The sequence below is a fragment of the Anoplolepis gracilipes genome, chromosome 4, assembly GCF_047496725.1.
Source record: "Anoplolepis gracilipes chromosome 4, ASM4749672v1, whole genome shotgun sequence".
Classification (NCBI taxonomy): Eukaryota; Metazoa; Arthropoda; class Insecta; order Hymenoptera; family Formicidae; genus Anoplolepis; species Anoplolepis gracilipes.
This window is the reverse complement of record NC_132973.1, coordinates 13,851,446-13,875,232: the sequence shown is the minus strand read 5'-3', so window position 1 is coordinate 13,875,232 and position 23,787 is coordinate 13,851,446. Positions and strand designations below refer to the sequence as shown.

The following is a 23,787-nucleotide window of genomic DNA, read 5'->3' as shown; positions in this document are numbered from 1 at the left end:
CACGGTTACTCGAGATGATAATAATAATAATAATAACAACAATATCGTCGTGGGCGCTTTGACGAGCGCGGGAAATGGTAATTTGCATACACATTGCCGAGACGCGCACACTGGGAACAATATATCGAGTTTTCGCATGTATATCTGCTTAACGTGTCGTTTGCTTGGACGACAGGGAAAGGACCAGGCTTTTTTTTTTGGAAATTACGTTTTAAACGTGCGGGCGAACGAAGATTGCTTGTCTGTTTTGATTTTTTGTCTTCTTCTTCGCGTAGATGGTACTACAACAGGAATCAGAGGGAGGAACCGATCGAGGAATCGTCGGGACATTACGTGGTGCGTGACGGCTCCTTGATTATCCAGAGTATCGAGGAGAACGACGCCGGCTCGTACATGTGCACCGCCAGCAATTCCGAAGGCAGCGAGACTTTGGAGATCAGATTAACGGTGTCGGCGCCGCTCAGTGTTCACGTGCAGCCAGCGATACAGACCGTCGATCTAGGGAAATCCGCCTATCTGGTAATTGATCGTTGTCCGATGCCGATCCATTCGAAGGTAAAACGTACGTGAGGATCGCGAATAAAAAAATTTTCCATAAAGTAACTGTAATTCGGAGATCGAAATAATTTAGGCGGTATTTAATTCTGACATTGCGAAATAACGCGGAAATAGATACAAATATTCTAGAACCTAGTCGCTAAGCACTTTAATAATGCAAAAGCGGTTTCCCCGATAGATCGTCTACAATATCGAGCACTTTGATTATGAATATTTACCAGGCGTTTTCATCCGTCTACAAATACGATAAAGCGCTGTCGATGACGCGGGAAATGAATCTCTACGTGCCGGAAATTAATGCCAATCGTGGTACGAATGCACGATTCGAGTACATATTTTCAGGAATATACATATAGATCTGATTTTTCTCTAAAGAAGAGAGATGAAGAAAGCTTAGACTCCCTCCCGTTTTTGCGCGCGCGTTCGAGTCTCTCTTTTCTTGATTCTCATCAGTTCCTTCCATCTAAACTCCTTTGCAGACGTGCACCGCAAGTGGATTTCCGCAAGCGGCTCTCTATTGGCTGAAGGACGGTCAGCCATTGAGGACGGGCGCTCGCGTAAGGACCGTCTCCAGCGAGCGTATTTCCGTGACGTCGGTTGCAAGAGAGGACCGCGGCATGTACCAGTGCTTCGTGCGGAACGAGTATGAAATGGCTCAAGGAATTGCAGAATTGCGCTTAGGAGGTAAGGCATTCCAGATATTAATGTATATCGCGATATCTACCTTCTTACATTTTGCTACCCACTTACAAAGGTACTCGTAATCTGTCTGTCCGTCTGTCGTGCAGGCGCTTCAAAATCTCTCAGAATCTGTCATAATGAAGAGATCTCACGCGATTGTGCTGAACTAAATATAATTAATAAACTAAATGGTAATTTTTTTCTTGAAGATTGAATTTTTAATAATTACAGAATATAATAGTTACCATCACAATGGTCAAGAGATTTTTAATTACTCGACAATTATCTTGAGAGATTGGATAGTCATTATTATTACGAAGATAATAATAAGCTCTTTGTAATTTATCGTTTAATTAGAGGAAGTATTTATGTACAACGTATAGTGCCATAAATATTTGTCGATCCGAGTAAAAGAAAGTTGCGCTTGTTTGCTGGAACGAGCGGTTCCGGCTTACCGTTGGTCGATGCCGCGCAACTCTTTCCCATGTACGGTCCATTCCACAGTTCGCGTGCCATTCCATCGTAACGCATTTTCCATCATGAGGCAGCACACGACTTTCCTGCAGGCTACGTGCCATTTTTGTTGGAAAGTGCCCTCATCGCTCTTCCGATTGTGCTTTGCGGAGCGTGCTCCCATTTGCGGAACGATAATCGTGGTCTCGGTTTCGATTAACTCTGGCCGAATTTCATTCACGGCAATGGAGCAATTGTATGCCAATCGCATTATCTCATTTCTCCTCTTCTAACGATTGTTTTCAAAGCCACTTAATCCAGTGAAAATATCTTGATTCTTATTTCCTTTCTAGAAATATAACTGCAAAGTTGTGTGTATTCGACAGAAAATTTAGCGATAAATTACGGACTGTCGTATAAGTAAATGGAATCCAGAATGTTGTTTAAAGAGCGATCGAGGTACGTCTAACAATTCTTACGGTCGACTGCACTTTTATTACACAATAAAGAGTTGGAGCGATCGGGTGTTTGGCGAACTTGATCAGAAACTTGGTTTACCAGTGGTTTGAAAATGTTGGTTAACGGTCACGGAACTCGATACATGTGCGTGGGAGGGGGGGGGGGGATCAAGGGGTGGTTTGCCTGTTTGCGCAACGTTCCCTCGTAACGTATTTTCCATCGTTTCGCCGCGGGATACGTGCCATTTTTGTACGAAAATGGCCTCGTTTGCTCTCCCGTGCGCCAAACCTCGTACGAGACTCCCACCGTGGCGCATCAATGTCCGATGGACAATCCCACGACCCACGACCCACGACTCGTGAATTTGCCCCGGAATATAATAAAAGCGATTTACGATATACGTTTCACATACTCGAATAACGTCGCGGCCAACTATTGGATGAACCACATGGGTAACATATGACACTCGGAACATGTCCAGTAACTTAGAGAGCGTGGTGTTTCATGTTAAAAAAAAGAGACCAGCGAACTCGCCTCTCTCGTGAAATTTTCCGCGAAAAATAAGAGCGCTTATGATTTTGGCACAGAGCCTCTACGTTCATATATTGTACACTTTTATTATTAGAATCCAGATATTGTGCTATTAATTATTAGCCATATTATAAAGACGGTGTATCATGTAAAGGCTATTATTATTAATTATATGCATTGTATACGATATTGGTTTTTTCTTTGTATCACAAAACATATTAGATTTTGAGATGTAATTTCCATGTTCTCAGTGACGAGCTTTTATTTTATATCACTTCCTTCTTGAGGATATTGCTGCTGGCAAGAGAGAATGTGCTGAGTTTCGTGCCTGTCCTTACGAGCGATTTGTACATTTCTGGAAGTTCGTACGGGCTTTCGTTGCCATTAACCTTTATATAGCCTCGGCATTTGGTAACTTTTATGACCTTTGAAACTTTAAATTTTCTTTCAAAATCGCTTATAGCCTCCACTTGGATACTATTCTCGAGGTGCGTCAGAAACAAGAAATCGTGTACGGCTCGCTTTTTTTTCCATCATCATCCAAGTTTGAAGAGAGAGAACGAGAGGATTACGAGTTAAATTACTCATTATTTTCTTCCTTCTTTTTTTCTTTTAACTCAGTTTTCTCCAGCACTTAAATAACTTCAACGTTAAATTTTTTTTTTTTAGGTAAAAGCGACGAAAAAAGTTTAATAAACATTTAATAAAATAATTACTTCTTAGAGTGTACTACAATTTGTTATCAAAAATTCTTCAACGTAACTCATATTTGTGTAAATTTTCAATACGATAAAAAAAACTATAACAGATATAATTACATTACTCGATGTAATTACGCGCCAACATCTGCATTATATCAACAATGTTGCTATTCATATCCGGTGATGAAGCCGTCGCCCCTGTTACGCGACGGATAGAAAATTAGTAATTTACGTCGTCCAAGTTCGGGGTCGGGTGCCTATTACCTTATCATTAGGATTCTTCCCGTCTCTCCATGATTTCTAAGCTGCAGGGCATAGAGTGTACATTAGGCGCGGGGATCGCCCGCAGCACGATGGGATAGTTAGTACCCACTACTACTATCACTCGTTGGATTTGCATACGCTAACGAGATTTCTGCGGTTTTGCCGATGCTTTGCATGTTGGCCGCGCACGGTTTCGGGACGCTACGCGACTACGTCTATTTATGTCTACGTCACAGGTATGTCGGGAGATGAAAGCTCGGATGATGTTGGCGGCACGTCCACGAGTTCGCGAATTTACCGGCGGTTCCTCCGGTTGAAATTATACAAACGCGTCATATCTTGCGTTATGATTATTTTAATGTAATTCTCATTCCCGAGATTTGCTTTTGCTATGCACGCGGGAGAACCGTACTTCACGTGCAACCTCACGGAAGGATATATCGCTCATGCAAATTACGCTTTATCGCTTGTCATTTCTCCAAAGCGCATTTTGGCATTTCGTGTAACGGATTTTATACTCTAAAATACGACCCCGGTGCGTTTTAGCGAGAAATTTTCGTACAAACAAGCGTGACTCTGTTTCACGTTTCCATCAGTGCCGCGAGTTGTTTCCTGAAATTTCGAGAAAACAGTGTCGGCACAACGCCAATTAATATTAGTTAGAGCGCAAACGAATTATATTAACCTTCATAGTTATATGCGTCAGGGGAAAGGAGGAATGAACAAGTATCATTTTTTTTGACGTTTTTAGCATTGAATTATTTCAGACTGGGTGAAATTTTGTAACGAATTGTAAAATTTTCTACAATCAGTATAGGATTACGTTACTTGAAAAATTTCATCTGATATATATATATATATATATATATATGTACTAAATTAATAATATTACATTATTTAAAATTGCATATCACAGGTGTTGTACAAACGCAACAATATTCTCTCTCCTATTATTGCAACAGGATTATTGTATCAGTTGCGTTTGCACAATATCGACAATTCTACAAACATTCTAGAGAATAAGTTAATGCTTTAATGCTGCTAGAATTTTCCTTAATTCTTATTCACAAAGAGGTGTTTTTATTGTCTCCGCAATAGCATATATATCGATACTTGCATCGCCCTTAAGCATCGCCGTTTTAGTTTACAACGTTGAGAAATGTGCAGCGTAGTAAGATTTATTTTCGCGTGCGCCAACAGTACGGAATAGCAGGACAGAATAATTAGTCGGCCTAATTGTTAATTTACTAATGGAGAACTGCGTAACCTTTTAATTATACATCGGGCAAACTCCGAGCCCGATGTTTGCACCGGCGAGTTTTCAACTTTTTTTTTAACTATGGAGTTAATTCGCACAGAATAAATCGCGCGGCTTTTTCCCGCGTGCTTCCTGATAAAAATTACAATTAGAATAAGTAGGAAGGAAGGAATGTATTACATCCTGTGAGTTGTGCGTCCGTACAACTTGTGTCTACAATGTAATCGTAAAGAAGCTGTGAAATATATCGTCTTTATCATAAATATTCATCAGTATTGATATCAATAACGCCGACGGCGATGGAGAGACCCTTTTCACGAATGAATACGAAAACTTTCGGCAAAGTTGACATTATCTTCTGGCAGATACATATTCTTGATATAAAGTTCACGAATTTATCATCACACTATTTTAAAAGTTTACAAAACAAAAGTTTACGTATTTTCTTGAATATTTACATATGATGAAAATGCATATTTTTTATTGTCTATTCGATTCAGTCATGCGCATGTAATCTCTAGCAGTACGCAATTTTTGTGTTTTATTGTTTTTACAACTTAATTACCCGAGGTGATATAACTTTTTTTTTTTTTTATTTTTACCTTTTCTAGTCAACGAGATATTGTCATCAACATTTCGATTTTTTTCCTTCATTCAGATATTTTTTTAAATAACTTGACGGGGTGACGATTACGCGACGACAATTGACATAGTTTTTCATCTAGATTATTTTTAAATGGCTCTACGAATCGATGAGAGTGATATCGTCAGGTCACCAACTTAAATTCACATGATCCGCTTTCACGTTCGACAATCGATTCGAACATACGTACAAAAGAGAGAGTAATAAAAGAAAAAAAAACGGGGAAATAGATGCAGCTGTAGAGCAGATATAGAGGAATGGGACGGCAATGGCGGGCAGTGGGAAAGGAGGAGAGGAGAGGAGTGATAGAGGGTAATATTTGGAAACTTTGGAGTAGGCGTAATCTCGCCCATAACGTCTGTTAACAGAGATCGCGCCGCAGCTGGTCTACAGGTTTATCGAACAGACAATGCAGCCCGGTCCATCGGTTTCCCTGAAATGCAGCGCCGCGGGTAATCCCACGCCGCAAATTTCCTGGCTGCTGGATGGATTTCCGCTTCCACAAAACGACAAGCTCCTGATTGGCCAATATGTGACAGTGTACGGGGACGTAATATCGCACGTTAATATTACGAGCGTGAAGCCAGAAGACGGTGGCGAGTACGAGTGTATCGCCGGCAGTCGCGCCGGCGAAGCCAGGCACTCGGCGAGGCTCAATATTTATGGTGAGTCAGCGCGAAAGTCACGTCAACGCGGTCGCAAATACCTTTTCCCGTAATTAGGTACGTTTATACTACCGTCCTTTCAACTCTGTTAAAGTTGCCGTAATTTATGTCGGCCCCACCATCTTTGCTAGCAAAATCATTTCTCGATATATTATTGAATATAAAATAAATTACGAACATATTTCTCCTCGACACGCTTATGGATAAAAATAATTCTGAATTAACTGGTTATAATATTTTAACGTTTTACAAATTTAAATATAACTATTACCACCTTTATTAAAGACTTTAAATTATATTTATTCAATTATATTTAAATTTATAAAACACTAAAATATTATAATTCAGTTAATTCAGAATTATTACTCTTATCTGTTATATTTAGCATACTAAGGAGAAATATGTTCGTAATTTATTTTATATTCAATAATATATTGAGAAATTATTTGCTACCAAAGATGGTGGGATGAACATAAATTATGATAACTTTAACAGAGTCATAAGGACGATAGTATAGCAGTTTACTTTCAAAAGTATCAAAGTTTTAGTTTCAAGTATTTGTATATATATATATATATATATATATATATATATATATATATATATTTATAAAGTGATCTGAAAGAATACAAACAATTAAATAAAGTGCTTGATACTTATGAAAGTAAACTACTCTTGTCTCTTGTTCCACTAACAATAAGAGAAAACTAAAGAATCGCGGAAATTGAGATCTGTTATATAATACTAAAATATATTTTTTTTATAAATATTACTCTTGAAAGAAAATAGAAAATAATAACTCATATAGAAAATAAAGAACAATTTTCACATATGAAGTTTGGTTCTTCCGCATCCGTTGTGCTTTTCATTATACTTTTTTTTTTCATTAAAACTATATTCTCTGACATTGCATTCAATGTTTATACATTCATCGTCATAATAAAAACGTTCTACAATAGTTATCAGTTTCGAGAGCAGTTCCTACTGCTAGAATGCCGCTTTAGAATGCCACTGAGTTATAAAAATGCCACTCGCATGTCGAGATGATTCTCTAAATTACTGTAATATGAAAAAGTTTTTTATTTAAAAGTTTTTAAAGGAATTGTTACATTTGGGGACGACATTAAAAATTAGTGATACTTTTTATATCTTTTATGGTTTCACAAAATCAAAAAACTAGAATTGGATTTACTGTGAAATTTATATAACTTTATGCCATTTCGCGAGTGGACCGTAGTGTAACGACCTTTATTGCTTTCTAATCTCAGGACTGCCATACGTCAGACCGATGTCGCCCGTTTCAGCGGTCGCCGGGAAGCAACTATATATCAAGTGTCCTGTAGCCGGTTATCCTATTGAATCGATAGTGTGGGAGAAAGGTAAGCGTCGTGTGTCATTTTTGTTAATCCTCTCGACTGAATAACGGGAATTTCGCGTTCATTTGAGTATTCAATACTTGCGTTGTAAAAAAGAGATACATATATTAAAATCTCTCGTTGATTTCGACCCAACAGATTATGCATGGTAGAATTTAATAATTTTATTTCACTTATTTATTCGAAAATTTACTTGTGCGATTAAAAGTTAACTAGAATGTCAAAGATGCGAAATATTTGCGCTTCTTGGAACAGAAAGCATATTATATTATCGAATATCTCGAATATTCTCGAATGTTTATGGAAGAGAGCTCTCGTTTAAATGTAACGGCGCTGAATTCTGTTATCAGGGGACGTAAAACTGCCTACCAATATGAGACAAAGAGTCGCCAACGGCACGCTGTTTATCGATACCGTGCAACGCAGTGCCGATGAAGGCACGTACACATGCACTGCCAGAAACAAACATAATTTTACGTCGCATCGCTCGGTCGAAGTACGAGTTTTAGGTAAGTAAATACATAGCCAATAGTTTCTGCATAATTTTCCGCAATATTGAATACTGGAATTCAAAGTATTCGTGAAATTAATATTCGAAAATGAAGAGATAGCTATGCTCGCGCTCGTGCTCGTGCTCGTGCTCGTGCTCGTGCTCGTGCTCGTAAAATAAAGCGCGATCTCGCCTTCCTTTTAGAGAATAAAAGAAAAAGATATTCAGTCGCGAGTGTCACCGAGATAATATTTTTATACAGTACTTTTAACGTAATACATATTCTTACAGTTTACATTATAATGCTAAATATTGTATTTAATTGACGCAATTTTTATACGATATAATAATGTATGTAAAATACGTAGCACACATTTTTGTTGGAAATATCTCTTTTAAAAATTTTTAAATCAACGACGCGTCTGCAAAGTCTACGTAATCCTTGGACGAAAATTTCGCACAAAATTTCAACTCGCGAAATCTAACGCTGAATTGTTCGACCGCTGTTCTCAATTTACTCCCGCACTATCGAAGCGCGATTATGGATATCACGCTAATATGTATTCTCCCTTTGTCGAACAATGTATTAACTATCCATTGCCCATCCCCTTCGTATAACTGTATTAATTACAGACCGTTTATATACATAACGATGTCCGGCGTGCGCGTTTGACGCGCGGTACAGCTGAATTTATCTTTACATAATGTTTCTATTAGGTTCATCAAGCAAACTCTATATGCTGCAATATTTGACGTTGGACAGGATTAATTAGCGCGAGACAACATCGGACCCCCGAATCTTTGCTTTATCGTATCGCATTGCGCATCCCTCGGAATATGTCGTGCTTTTCACACGAGATACGTATCGATCTATCGATCGCTCGCGATTGCAACCGTGTTCGATGCGGGCTGCACAAAAACATTAGAATGGAGACAAATAGTTTTGTATTATACCGATGGAATATATTTCAACGGAGAATATATTTTAGTTTTACGTTGAAAGATGGAGAAGACCTTTGTTAGCTTTTTTTTTTTTCCGTTTCGACCAATCATTTATTTTTATATCGTTCGACAATTGCTTTTTATTGTCGAAAAAAAGAAAAGAAAAAGGGAAAGGCTGAACTATTTAGATTTCTGCGCAGTTTTTCAATCCCGCCTCGCCATGGATTCTAACAGAAAAGCTTCTCCGAAATCGTATGAGATCTTTCTTGAAAAGGACTATTTTATATAATATATGTTTCACTGTGATGTAACGCGCGCGCATGTGTGCGTGCGCATATCATATATAACATACACGATGCCTGCGGAAATCACACGATTTCCAACTAAATTGTTTCATGCATTCGTTAATCAATTGTTTTTCGCGTTCAATTTTCCATATTATAGCTCAAATATCGTACTAATATTTCGAAATATGCGAAATATTAGTCGAATAACAAGTTACACAGGAGTTATACAAAATTATTGTCGAGAAATGTAGGTTGTTTGAAATTAAAAAAAAAAAAAAAAAAAAAAAAGAGAGAGAAATATTTTGATATTGTCATTTCTTTTTATTTGTGCTTTTCATGCGTAACATTTTTCCCAGAAGAGGGCAAACGCGCGTGATTTCCGGCGACATTTGTCGGTTATATGTTTGCGTGTGGGCGTATGCCGCGCGTACAGAAGACGTGTCCGGAAATGACCTATGCACAGGGCACAGCACCTCACTGCATCGCTCAAGCATTCCTCCTTTGCACGCGCTCGCCTAACTGCTCTCTGTTCTATTCCGTCTATTTTTATGTACTCGTGTACTCATGTACATAAAAATCCAGCTGACACACGTAACGTAACTATACATATGTACATAGGACCGATGACGTGACGTACTACAGATATCGCACGGGACATCGGGGTATTATCGGAAAACATCTTTCAATCTTCTTAACGTTTTCTTCGTTATGTCTATACACTTGTATACATATATAAATTGTTTGATAAAGCGCGTAATTGCATATTATAATAATTTCGTAATACCCCGTAAAATCGTGTATAGATTTAAATCATAGGTATTTAACTGGAAGGCTCTCGCGATAAAACAGCGATCGCGGAATTTGTCAGATTTGCCGGCGATTCGGATAATGAAAAAATAGTGATATACATTGATTATAATAATGTGTGTAAACGGAAATATGGAATATTTCTTTCGAAGCTTCCGCGTTCGATCTCTGAAATTTTCAATTAAGCGCGTTTGTTTAATATGTATACACGCGCAGTTTACGTTATTCTTCTAAATATAAAGTTTGTTATAGAGATTGTCGGCAAGCTGAATATTCTGTCGAGAATCACTGCGACAGTCTTTCTTTGCACATGTTATTTTCACTTAACCCGCTATCGATCTGTAGACGTCTCCCAGAAGCGTACTTTGTTACGATATCGCATATGTTCAATTTAAATTCACATTAATTGCATTTATTTCTCGTATGAGTGAAAAATTCTTTTTCGCTATGCACAGAAAACGCATAAAATATTTGTCAGTTACGCATAAAATATACGAGAGTCAATATCATGCGAGAATCGGGGAATTATTATGATTCTGAATATCGACAGTATTTTCCCAGTTTCCTCGCTGGGCTGATGCGCACGGTCTTGATTTCCGCCGTCGAAGACGCGAAGGAGCGATCGATTAATCTCGCTACTCCACGTCTTACGGGATTCCGTTTTCTTGACGTTTGCCGTATCGAACGAGGTCGCTTCTCCCTTATCCCGCCGGTGCTGCTGGAACGCGCCGCTTGAAAAATCGCTTCCCACACTTGCAAGAAGACGCGCGTCTGGCAGCGCGCGGGAGATTATGACGATTACGACCGTTTATCCCCCATATATATACCAGCACCTGCACACACCTTCCCTCCTCTCGTTCCACATCATATTTGTTCCAACAACAGCGTGATTCTCTAGTGATCTGAACTGCTTTGATGGAATGCCACCTTTGTCTGTATTGTTCTTTCAGTGCCACCTAAAATCACGCCTTTCAGTTTTGCTCGCGATTTAAACGTAGGGGACCGTACTAGCGTACAGTGCGTAGTCGTGACCGGCGACCTACCACTGACATTCACATGGCTGAAAGATAACGTCCCGATAGAGACGGTCAGGACGTTGCCGTCGGCCTCGCAGGATGCGCCGACGTCGGGCAGCCGCGGTCGGTCGCCGGCCGCCAGTCCCGGGATGGACGTGGGCCCCCCTAAGCTGAGGGGCCCTGCTACCATGACCGCCTCCGGCCCCGGCCCCGGGCCCGGGCATGACGAAGCGTCCCCCTCGTTCCAGAGAAAGAGCATTACCATCGGAAAACATGACGCTTTTACCAGCGCCCTGAGCATTAGCACGATCGCACCCGCGCACAATGGCACGTACACCTGTCGCGTGACCAATGGCGCCGCAACCGTCGCTCATTCTGCACTCCTTCACGTCAACGGTAAACGCACACCGTTGGTGTCGTTGTACGCGTATTATCGTGTTCCGAAATATATCGCTGATATATACGATAATCTCTTTCTCTCTCATTGCTGTCTCATTCCTCGTTCTTTACTATTCTATCTTCTTATCGCGCTTCTGTCACGATTCAGAGACGCTCTCGACGCCAAATATTGTACGGCATCGTATTTCGGAACACGGTATCCTGGTCGCCGCTCATCGGAATGCCAACGACGACGTCGAGCGCGCGAACGAAAAGGGGAGAGAAACGGGGGGTTGATTCGCACCATGTCTCTCTCCCACGCGGAATAAGATCGACGACGGCGAGAGAGCGGATTGTCATTGAGATTCGCGAACCGAGTCGCGTGGGGGTCGTGATAGGACTGGACTGGCAATTTTCCAGTTCGTTGACCGGTACAACCGGGCAGCAACGGAAAGTAACTGATTGATCGGCGCGTAAGGGAAACACACGCCGTTGTTGCTCCGCGCCGCGATGATCGATCAATCAACGCGTCCGACTTTGCGCGCGGGAGAGAAAGACGCGTAGCCGTAATCAATTTTATTTTACCTCGGGAGAGAACAACGCTCGATTACGCCGTGAAACTGCATGTTCGCGCGACTATCTGAGACATCTTGTCGAGATGATGACCTCTCTCGTCGCGTAGCCACGAGAACTTCTTCGTCGTTGTTCGGCATTGTTTTCTTTTTTCTTTTTTTTTTTTTTTCTTTTTGAGCGTCGATCTGCGGTTCGTCCTCGAATGATTTTGGATTATCTTCGATTTGAGATTAAAATTCAAGATCATTCGAGGCGCGAGACCGTTTTTCTGCTACACCCTAGTCCAAGACGCACGCTGCGTACAGCAACGCGTTGCATCGGTGCGTTCGTATTTTCCGAAAAGGATTTTCTTCGAAAACTGGAAAAAGAAAGGAGGTTCTATTTGGTGTAGAGTGGTAATGTCACCGATTCGGCGTGTTGCCGGCTTTCTTTCTCAAATTACTTTCGATTTTGAATCGTTCTCTCGTCCTTTCACTCTTTCTCGTCCTGCACGCTGTTCTCTTTGCACGCCAATCTGCACGCTTTGATCGAATTTTCCTGCAACCACTATTGATACCTGTGTGTATTGTACGTACTGTACACTCTCTTGGCAATGCCTTTGACTCTCGTATTAACATTATATGAGCGGCCCGGAGCTGTACTTGCCCAAAACCACATATTGCTCTTTCGCTTTCGTACGTTTAAATCCGTAAATGTTTTATCGAAACAAGTAACAATAACAAAGAAAGAAATATAAAGAAAAATATATTATTAGAGATTATATTAGATAAATGAAGCATATTTCAAGAGAAAAATATAAACATTATATAAATGATAGAAAACTGGGCATCCATGGCATTTAGCCGCTTATACATACATACATACTTACTGTAGTATGTATTATTTAGATACAAATTATTGTCTGTGACATCGAGAAGATGCGCGAAAGCTCTCACGTAAAAAGGAACATAAAAGACATTTTCGTTCGTCGGAATCTCGATGTCGCAGCGAGATCGTAAAGCTATCGTAAAGTTGGTACTGGTTTTCTTATTCGCACAGGTGTATATGCATCGTTCAGCATTGATATTCAAGAGACACGTAATGTTTTGACTGAGTATTATATAAATTTGCCTATTTCTCCTAGTACTCTATATACTCTACATATATACACGGAAATCGCTGTTAACGACATTTCTACGATCCCGTAGAAGACGTTTTGTATTCTTTTACGAATGATTATCGTTATACTTTGGTACTCATTATTGTGTTGTATGGTATATCACGTTTTTTGGGCGTTTTTAATGACGAAGTCATCATTTTATTAATTAATGTAGCAAAGAGTTTTTATAATGATGTGTTTAAGCTCGAGGTATATCATATATACTTTGTGTAACGTCGTTTTCATCATCATTATATTGTTACGATATTATTATAGAGACAGTAGTGATATTTGTATATCCAAGGGGCGTTCGACGCGAGAGATCTCTGAAATTCTTTACGAAGAAATATTTAATCTTTGCATGCATCAAAATCAAATAATAGAGAAGGAGAGAAGATAAAAATTCCAAATAAAAGAGAGGAAAAAAGAACGTGAGCAGTCACGAACAGATTTCGTCGTTTTTACGTTCCTCGATATATTCAGAGATCTCTCTCGCGGTCCTCAATTTTTATTCCGCATTTGAAAAGTTTCGATAGGGCCCGGTAAGTAAGTCTGCGATACGCAACTGAGAGAGAGAAGTATATCTTCGAAGGGGAGCAGATGCGTGCAGATGTTTCATGCCGGTTGTACGGTCGTTATGGCGCATCTCGCCGGGCCGGAGAGAATCGCGTTTAACCGACTCCGCGATGTACATCCGCGAGGGAATCTATTCTCGAAGGGGAGGCTGCAGGTGCCACACAAAGTTTTCACGCATATCAGTATGAAAACGGCTTATTAACGGTTCCTTCGCCTCTTCGCGCGCCCTTCCTTTCCCTTCCCTACCTCGCTCCCCTGCGCGCGGGAGGGCGCGGCCGCGAGAGCCGCTTATTTCCAACTTCACCAGACCAGTCTCTCCTCGTATAAAGACACATTGGCCGACATTAACAGTTATGCTCGCTCGTAAATGTTCATTTCCCGAGTTATACTCGCAACGGTCGGCGCGCATGTAGTATACAATATTTATGGCCGTTGTGCCACGCAATTTTCCGGGGATCTTGCCATGCATGCGGCGCGAAGGAAACCACACGCGATACGTCGCACCTGTCTCTTTTCTCTGCATCGAAGGAAATCACCCGGCGAAGTACATCGAAAAACAAATGATCAGATTTTCGCGATTCAGCGCGCGCGTCAAACAGCTGGAAAAAAATAGACTGTTCCAAAGTAGTGTAAGCGTAAAAAAAAAAAAAAAAAAAAAAAAAAAAAAAAAATCGCTTGATTTTATTCCGCTTCCCGAGGAGACCGATTTGTTTGATCGAGTTAACAGGTAAAATATTAGTCGATGAATAACGAGAGAGAGATCTATCTATAGTCATTATGTTCCTTGCATGCATTATCATCCGTCCTTTTTTCGCAAATCGAGAAAATTTCGACAGATGGTGTGTCACGAGATAAAGAGTCCGAAAGATCCTCGAATCCTCGATTGATGACGCGCTTACGTGTGGTTAATGCTGGCGCAAGAGACCCAGAGAGAGACGTACATACATACCTATTATCATGTCACAAACGTAACGTTTATAGTTCCGCCGCGGATCTCGCCGTTTTATTTCGGAAACGGTGTGATGGAGGGGGAGAGGACACAGCTTATGTGTACGACGAGCCAGGGCGACCAGCCGTTCAACATCACGTGGTTGATGGACGAGAAACCGATTCAGGTCAGGGCGAACGACGGCGGTACATCGGTGTCGTCGGTCCAGACCGTCGCCACCGTCGAGACCAGCAACGGCATACAGATAAGCGACTATCCGCCGTTTTCCAGCATCCTGACGATAAATAGCGTCAGCGCTAGTCACAGCGGCAACTACACGTGCCAGATCAGCAACGTCGCTGGCCTGGCCGAGCACTCGACCAGTCTCTCAGTCACTGGTTGGTGTCCTGAAAAAACTGACATGGTAGCCGTAAGAAAAACTGTGTACATAAATGCGTCCGCAAATAACAACCCTCCTTTTCACTATCCTTCCATTTCTCTCTCTCTCTCTCTCTCTCTCTCTCTCTCTCTCTCTCTCTTTCTCTCTCTCTCTCTCTCTCTCTCTCTCTCTCTTCCTCTTTCTATCTATCTATCTATCTTTCTATCTCTCTCGCAACTTTGTACCATTTTTCTCGCGTATATAAATATGTATACTCGTACATGTGTACATACATATTATATATATATATATATATATATATATATATATATATATATATAATATAGAATAGGTATATAGTTCGTACAGGACGGAATTCGGAGAAACGTCGAGTAGGGTTTATTCGGTTTCCGTTTTTTATTTAATCCGCTCTCCTGTCTTCCTGGTTACCCGAACGACTTACTCGGGTCGTTGATGATATCCCTTGAGGAGGAACGTGCGATACGACTCTCTATTCGCTGGATCGTAATCTTATACGTTGGTATCTGATTTCGCCAATTTGTGAAGCATCATCCTTCATCTTAAAAATTTACTTCACTCTTTAGCGGAAAATATAAAGTTTTATCATAAAATATAAATTACGTGTATAAAGTTTTAAATTCGAAAAACATATAAATTATGTCAAAAAGAAAAAAATATTATTATAAACTTTTTAAACATCTACGTATAAAAACTATTTAAAAAAAATTTTTATATACATATAGGTTTATAAATCAGGTTTATATAGATTTTGTAAGAATTGATATTCGTATTTTTAAATAGATATTCATGTTTATTTCATTCTATATACTTAGACAATTATTAAACATTTATTGGGAATTTATCTTTCATTTTAGAATATGATATCTCTTATATCTCTTATATCTCATATCTCTAGAATGTCAAGATGTTTAATAAGAGAAAATGTAATGCAACTCAAGAAATCAATTCTAATCTTAGTTATTAATTCTATTGAATTTATTTTCATTTTAATTTACCCTAAAAATCTCAAAAATAGGAAAAGAGATTGATCAGAAAATTAAGTCGTAACGCAAATATCTAGAACAGCCCCGGGAGGATTAATAGTTAATGGGTTTCGCCGGATTACGTTCCTAATGTTTCACACAATTGAGAGAAAGGTTTATGTCTGTCTGTCTTCTGGTTCAAATTCTACAGAATATTAAAAGATTTATATGAATTCGTACACATTGCTACGGTACGATTGTATTTTATGTATATTGTGTTACGAATGGCGACCGTTTCTAATGCGTATAAAATACGCAACAGAATCGTGAGGTTTTCGACATCTAAAAGCCATTAAAGATTTTCCAGCGAAACTGTCGCGCAGCAAAGGAATTTTCTCAGAGTGGCATGCGATCTCTTAACCTCCGCAAAGGCTGTATGCGCATAACAAATTGAAAGTTGAATCTACAAAGCTGCAATTTTTCTAGAATAAACATCAAAAAAGTAGGTAATATAATAGTAATTGCATCTTGCATTACAACTATTTAAATAAGAAGCTTAGGAAGTAAATTTAACAAATTAATTCAAGACGTAATTGCGAATTTTCTATGAACTTAACAAATGTTTTTAAATAAAATAATGAATGCGTGACGTGATTAAAGTCTTTTACTTTTTAATTGAATTTACGAATTAAATCATTACGCTTATATGTATACATATATTTTCTTTTTAAATATGTAGTTATATTATGGAGCACATTCTAAACCTCTCTCAATATTTGCCTCGTCTGCCAAATGGAAGGCAATGCGCTTGCAGGTTTGCTTTGTGTTTATTATACGATGGAGTACGCTGCACTTTTCAGTTTTATAGTATTGTTACCGCCACGATCAGCATATATACGGATATCTTTCAGTGCAATTTTACATACATTGATATTTCCGCGTTACTTCTACATAGCCAGATTACGCACATATCTGGCATATATGTGTATATATTTACACATATGTACATATATGTTATTTGTGTCTGAATATTACATACATATATAATTTACATACATATTTTTATTTATATTATAATTTATATACATATAATTTATATACATATTTTATTTATATATGTAAATCTTATTACATTTGCTATTTTTGTATAAACATTACATATATATATATATATATATATATATAAAATTTACATTTATATTTGTTCTCTGTGTTCTCTGATACTCCGTCGTATCACAAATATTTTGTACTACTTACTCTCCAACTTCTTTGTTACGTCGTACTATGTCCACTCAGTCGTATCAAGCGTATCTCGAACTACTTGCGCTTCGATGTAGCATATATATATATATATATCTGGCTATACTACTTACGTTGAAGATATTCGAATTCAAAGGAAGTAATCCAGCGAAAATACCCATTAATTTATCTCACTAATCGCTAAAACGCTTTCTTTAACACATAAAGGCAAAGTCGAAGCGGCGAAATTGAAGGAAAAATCGGTCCGAAATTACCTGGCACGGTGCCGCCATATCCCGATTTCTTTCATTCGTCTTTGAGAACTTTAGCTCGATAGAATTTTCATTTTAACGTTTAGAAGTCGAAGATGAGCGTGCCACGCAAGCAGGGAATACTTCGCTTGCGGATGACGACATGGAATCGTGTATACGACAAATGTATCGCCGACTTTACTTCTTTGCATGTTCGTCTCCACAAGAGATAAGTAGATTCTTTTTTTTTTTCACGATTGTTGCTGCGGCAGGACGATTCTATTTGTGAATTTTAACGAGGGGGATATATATATATATATTTTTTTTTTTTTTTTTTTTTTGTTTTCGATAACCGACGATGTAATTTTTTGACGCACACGTACACGGCCCATTTGAGGATCGTGTCGACGTGCCGGTAAGGCTTGATGTAAAATATATTTTTTGACTCTTATCGTCCCCCTTTCGTTTTCCACGAGCAGCATCGCCGAGATCGATGTTGAAATTGAAATTTCCATTTTTGAGCGTTTGTAGAAGTATCATCCACGTGTTTACAGATTTTTGAAAGGACGTTCTCGCGAATGTACTAGGTAGAGTATCCGTAGCGAGTTGATATTCAAGACGTTGTGCTAATGTAATGCAACATTTGTCTATGACGGGTGTGCATAAGCATGCATTCGCGTAGTTAACCTGTTTCTGGTTACAATTCCCTTCCCTCCTCCCCTCTTTTGCGAGAGCGACTTGGAATGACGATGGAAGAATGTAAAAGCGATACCTTCCCCTTACATACTACGTGTCTTTTTCTATTTTCGTATTATCATACGGTAACGTTGTCACGGTATCGTTTGCGTTTGTCATTGTCCGTTGTCTGGAAGCATTTTATATTATACATCCATCTCTTACGGCTCTATTTACTTGGAATGGTGCTTGCGTTGTTACGTTCCTTATTATGATAATGACCGATTTTTGCATTTTTGCATGACATTACGTTTTATATTCATACTATATTATGTGTATTATACTTTCTCGACCGATACACATTTATAGTTCAATTAAATACTAATCTACTCTCACGTATTAGACGGACAGTTTTTCGTTAAAATATGTTTATTTTGTTTTACATTTCCCTCTTTTATCGTACATACTCTGATTTAATAGATTGTTTGGAGTTTGTTTTTAATTAGTTTTAAGTAGAAGTAATCATCTTTTAGTAATCATCTTTTCCTCTACCGTATCAATGATGTGCATGCTGTATTTTATTTTTGATATATTCTGAGTTATTATTTCCTTGATACACATATATATGACATTGCTTGGATTCATAATGAGATTAAAAGTAGTTTAATACAGAAAGATCCATTCACATTTGTTTTTCATATTTATACATATACATAACATCGTCAATTCAAGTAATTTAGCTGTAGCCTTAATGGATTTCGTAGTATAATATTGTTACAATTTTCAGCAAAATGTTTGCGTAAGTATATAATCTAGTTGGGAAAAAGATGCATGCGTTACATATAATTATTAACACATGAAAAAAACATTAATTTAGTCATCGCCGTCAGTATTCGTCGCCGTTCAAACCGCGATAGGCTATCGGTTGAATATTTGAATATATAGCGAATGTGACTGTTCAAGAGTAAATAACCTGTCATATCATATATTTTTAGATCGTAATAATAACAGATAAAATCGCGGCTGAGCAAGGGAAATCGATACCGTTTGATGGTTTTACATGATATTGTCTCGAGGAAATAACACAAAATTACGAAATAAAATTGCGTATTACTCTCAACATGTTACAAATAAAGTAAATGGAAATTTATAATAAATTTGTAATAAAGCGAGGATTACACATGGATATTTTATTTTGTTCGTGTTTCCATCAAGCTCAATTGTTTGTAATTATAAAATATATATAAATTTCGTAATATTTCATATTTACACACGTACACACACAGAGCTAAGATTATACGTATAATGTTAGCAGTTAATATTGACTTATTAGCTCTGTTTCAAATATTCGTGCCTGACATAGTTCGCAAGTAGGATAACTCGTTATTGCAAATTCTCGAGATGAATGGCAACGGAAACGTGGGCGTGTCCAGTAAGATTTCGGCGAATACGAGTTCTAGCGACTGAAAGATTTTAAACCATTTGGTTCGTATTTTTAGTACCGCCGAGGTGGACCGTGGAACCTATCGACCAGAACGCGGTTGTAGGTCACGGCGTCTCCATCGCCTGTCAAGCCGAAGGATTCCCCATTCCGACTGTGACTTGGAAGCAATCTATCGGTAAGTCACGACTTCTTAAAGGTGGGATCTCGAGAAAATTCTCTCTCTCTCTCTCTCTCTCTCTCTCTCTCTCTCTCTCTCTCTCTCTCTCTCTCTCTCTTTCTCTCTTTCTCAGATCAGCCTTACAAGAGATGTATTACGTCTTAGTTAGATGTAGCGCGAGAAATGAGAACATTTTTGCACCTGAAAACTTTCTAAGCATATAACTGTACATTTATTAGAGGACCGTATTTTCTTTTTAGTTTTAATAAAAATAATTAGCGATCAAATAATTAATTAATATTTTTCCTATCACTATAATTAATATGTGAATCACCGATTTTGAATCGTCCCTATCAGCACAAGATGTCCACAGAGAGATTCACAGGATATGAAAATATGTTTCAACATTCTATGGATCTCCTATAAACATCTTTTGAACATGTGTGCTGATAGGGGTGCTATATAAGCAGAGATATTATTTTCAACTTTATTCCGTTTGATTCATAAAAATACAGTATTACTCGACGCGGGTATTATTATATTTTCTTCAACAATGTAGAAGTTTTCTATGCTTAATTATTTTTAAACATTCATTAGGCGAGAGCTTTGTTTGCGCGGATATTATATAATTTTCATTAAAGTTGTGCGAGTAAAGTCGGAGGTCGACAGAGAAAAAAAGAACACGCCGCGGAAACTGTAATCAATCATGAATTTCGCTGAATCGTCGATCTCTCTGCTGGCAGAGATATCAGTCGTAGTCAGAAATAAGTCCTACCCGTGGAGAGAGAACCATATAATTAGTTTCATCAATTTGCTGATCGTGGATTTGATGTAGCGTGCCTCTCGCGAGGGATTTCCTCCCGTCTCTTTTCCATTTTCCCTCGCAATTCCGATCTCGCTTTGGCGCGCGAGCTACATTTTTCGCCGTTTATCCTGATTTTATTCTCGCAGCCAATCATTTTTCGCCCGCGGCTACGTCAGATTTAAAAAAAAAAAAAAAAAAAAAAAAAAAAAAACGCTTTGCGTCTGCCTTGGCGCAATGCAGTTACATCAAAGTGATGAGACTGTTATCAAGTTTGAGAATGTTTTTGTTGATTTTAATTGACTGCGGCAAACAGACACTTTGCGCTTGTACCTGCAAAATGTTTTCGACGAGCTCTAGTTATTATATGTTCTGATGTTTTAAATAGTTTCGTTGCTTGAATATTAATCTGTATGAAAGTGTTCCTTGTTCGTTTCGTGTATCGAAATACAAATCTCAACAAGTTTACTACGAAAAAAAAAAAAAAAAAAATAGAAATGAAAAAGTTAATTTTGCATGGATACTTGTATTTTTTCATCATTTATTACTGTATCGGAAAGAATGTCGGGAAGCATCGATCCGCTGTCGGATGATGCGCGTCATGCAGATAGCAGCGAAACTAAAGCGTGAAAAAAAGAAGATACAGCGCATCAAAGAAAGACGTTTTACGTCCCGCGTTACGATCTATATATTGTGCACGCAAACTATGCAGCGCGATTATTATTAAAACGGGTTTTATTAAACTTTACGTAATACTGTTATTACTTGTGCCGCTAGATTGAATAAATGCAATTTACATCGGCCGGGAATATTTCGAGCTCTCTCTCTCTCTCTCTCTCTTTGCACGGCTATACCGTAAGTTTTGATAAAACATAAATTCTCGCAAGAGACTTCCGCGAAAAGACTGATTACTCAAAAGCGACGCTCTTTCAAAGCGTTCGGTTTACCTTGCTTGGTATAGGAGTTCTTCTGCGAAGTAAATCTTTACCGTTTGCAGTTACATGAATGGTATATACTTTGATACATCTTCCACCCGTTCTGCCGTTTATTTATGGAAAGATAGAATAAGCGAATAAAGTATGCACGAGAGAGGGAGGGGAGGGGAGGGAAAAAGGCGTTCGCAAGCATGCACTTTGTGTACTTCCTATTCGGCTTCCAGCACGCTGCGTTCTAGAGACATTTAAACGTTCATGTATTCAGAAATGCATTTAAAACCGCTTCGCGCTTAAGAAACTTTCTTCATATTATTTCTCGGCATTTAAGTTGGTGAGTAATACTGTTTTATAATAGGCGTAAACAAGATGATATTTTGCGCTGCGAACTGAAATAATTTTCCGACAAACCTGAACGGTTTTTTTTCGTCAAAGTTGTAGAATTAAGTCGCGACTTCGAGTCAAAATTCTATTAAAGTAAAGTTTATCGGAGATTATATGAAGAGTAAGATCTTGTTATCTATCGCACCACTTGAAATGCTCTTCTCGAAAACAGTTTAAATATGGAATATCGTTGGGAAAACACGGCTGTATGTCAAGTTGTTATTCGGGCGTTTGTAACTTTACGCGGAATTCACATTACAGATGGGATTCGTAACGTAAAGCGTAAGATAATAACATTCGTAGAGGACTGTATTATGCAGGGGGACGTAAAGATGTATCCTTGGATGTTCAGGTGAAACTACGGGCGACTACAGGGAGCTCGGATACGGTGGCACGGAGGGCGCCGGGGTGGCCAGAAACGGATCCTTGGTGATCCCGCGGGTATCGCGAGATCACGGCGGATTCTATCTATGCCAGGCGAGCAACGGCATCGGGCCCGGCCTTAGCAAGCTCATTCGGCTAACGGTTCATGGTAAAATATTCACGTAACCGTAGAGTTACCGCCGCCGTCTGGATATACGGAATCGGTGTATCCGGAATTCGATAGAATCGTAACGGATCCGCATCCTGGTGTGATCGAAACCCGGTGATTCTTAACCACCGTAACATCGTCGCCAAGAAATTTCCATAAAATTCGTAAAAATTCTCGAATATTATACGAAATATTATATAATACTTGCGGCGAATACAACGTTACCTCTGGTTTATTATCGTTGGAGTTTAATGGAAAGAGTGGCGGGGATTTAATTTGTTATTACACGATATACATATATGTACGTAAACGGTGATATGTAATGCGACAGTTATGAATTTAATAAATTTGTTAATTTGAATTTGTACGCACGGTCCGCCGGAAATTCAATAGTATTACTACAATATTCGTCACTGGATAATTGCTTCGCATCACTGGATGAAAGCCTTCTCTGTACATGCGCGCATACACGCGATTATTCCGGATAACATCATGCGTCGATAATTGATCTCTTTTTTTTTTTTTTTCCGTTTCGGCTACAAAATAAACCCGCATTCAATAAAGCACTGTAGATTGGCCGTTGCAGTTTGGACGTAAATACGAAATTGAACTGCTCGTTTATAATTATAAAAAAAGCGAAATCCAGCGAGTTCTTTCTCTCTTTTTTACTTTATCGCGAAAATTGATTTTATTATCGTGTCGTATTTAATGTGCATTGTGCTATCATGCAAGAACCGCGTTATGTACGGCGTTCTAATGAAAAATTTCCACTACAGCGGGTCCGCAGGTGACAGTAAGGACGAGACAGGAATCAGTGCGAAGAGGGGAGAGCGTAATATTGCGCTGCGAGGCTGAGGGAGACGCGCCTCTTGATCTTAGCTGGCGTGTTCGTGACAGCAAGATCGATCCTAATTACGACGTTAGGTTCGTATCGAAATTAATTATGCGCGCGTCGCGTGAAAGCTCACAGGTTTGAAACGGTATATACCGTTTGATGCAAACGTCATTTTAACGCTACGTTATCTACGCGCATTAATTCGTGAAACGTTCAAAGCAAAAATAAACTTTGATATTCGTCCAAGTTGTATGCTAAAATGAGCTAAGTTTATTATTCACTTTAATCTACAAATTTGGAATTCAATTTATTTAAAAAACTTTAGATCATATATTCATATAGGAAGTGAATTTTATAATTTGGAGAGTTTTAGTTGTAACTCGGTACAAAAAAAAAAAAAAAAAAATAAAATAAAATATTTAAACCAGT

At 38.7% G+C, this 23,787-nt stretch overlaps 1 protein-coding gene across 7 annotated transcripts in view; it reads left to right on the top strand.

Moving 5' to 3' along the window:
* The window catches only part of LOC140665005 (cell adhesion molecule Dscam2), a 120,633-nt gene that overhangs the window by 82,290 nt on the left and 14,556 nt on the right, over positions 1-23,787 (top strand). For 5 of the 7 annotated variants that reach the window (XM_072890643.1, XM_072890642.1, XM_072890639.1 and 2 more), the window contains 9 exons: positions 276-519; positions 1,038-1,242; positions 5,917-6,213; positions 7,482-7,592; positions 7,940-8,098; positions 11,066-11,527; positions 19,772-19,891; positions 22,344-22,523; positions 23,300-23,447. In XM_072890643.1, the coding sequence (XP_072746744.1) occupies positions 276-519; positions 1,038-1,242; positions 5,917-6,213; positions 7,482-7,592; positions 7,940-8,098; positions 11,066-11,527; positions 19,772-19,891; positions 22,344-22,523; positions 23,300-23,447 (1,926 nt within the window). Of the gene's footprint in view, positions 1-275; positions 520-1,037; positions 1,243-5,916; positions 6,214-7,481; positions 7,593-7,939; positions 8,099-11,065; positions 11,528-14,777; positions 15,123-19,771; positions 19,892-22,343; positions 22,524-23,299; positions 23,448-23,787 lie in introns of all 7 variants that reach the window. The other 2 variants (XM_072890641.1, XM_072890645.1) reach the window with 2 other exon arrangements.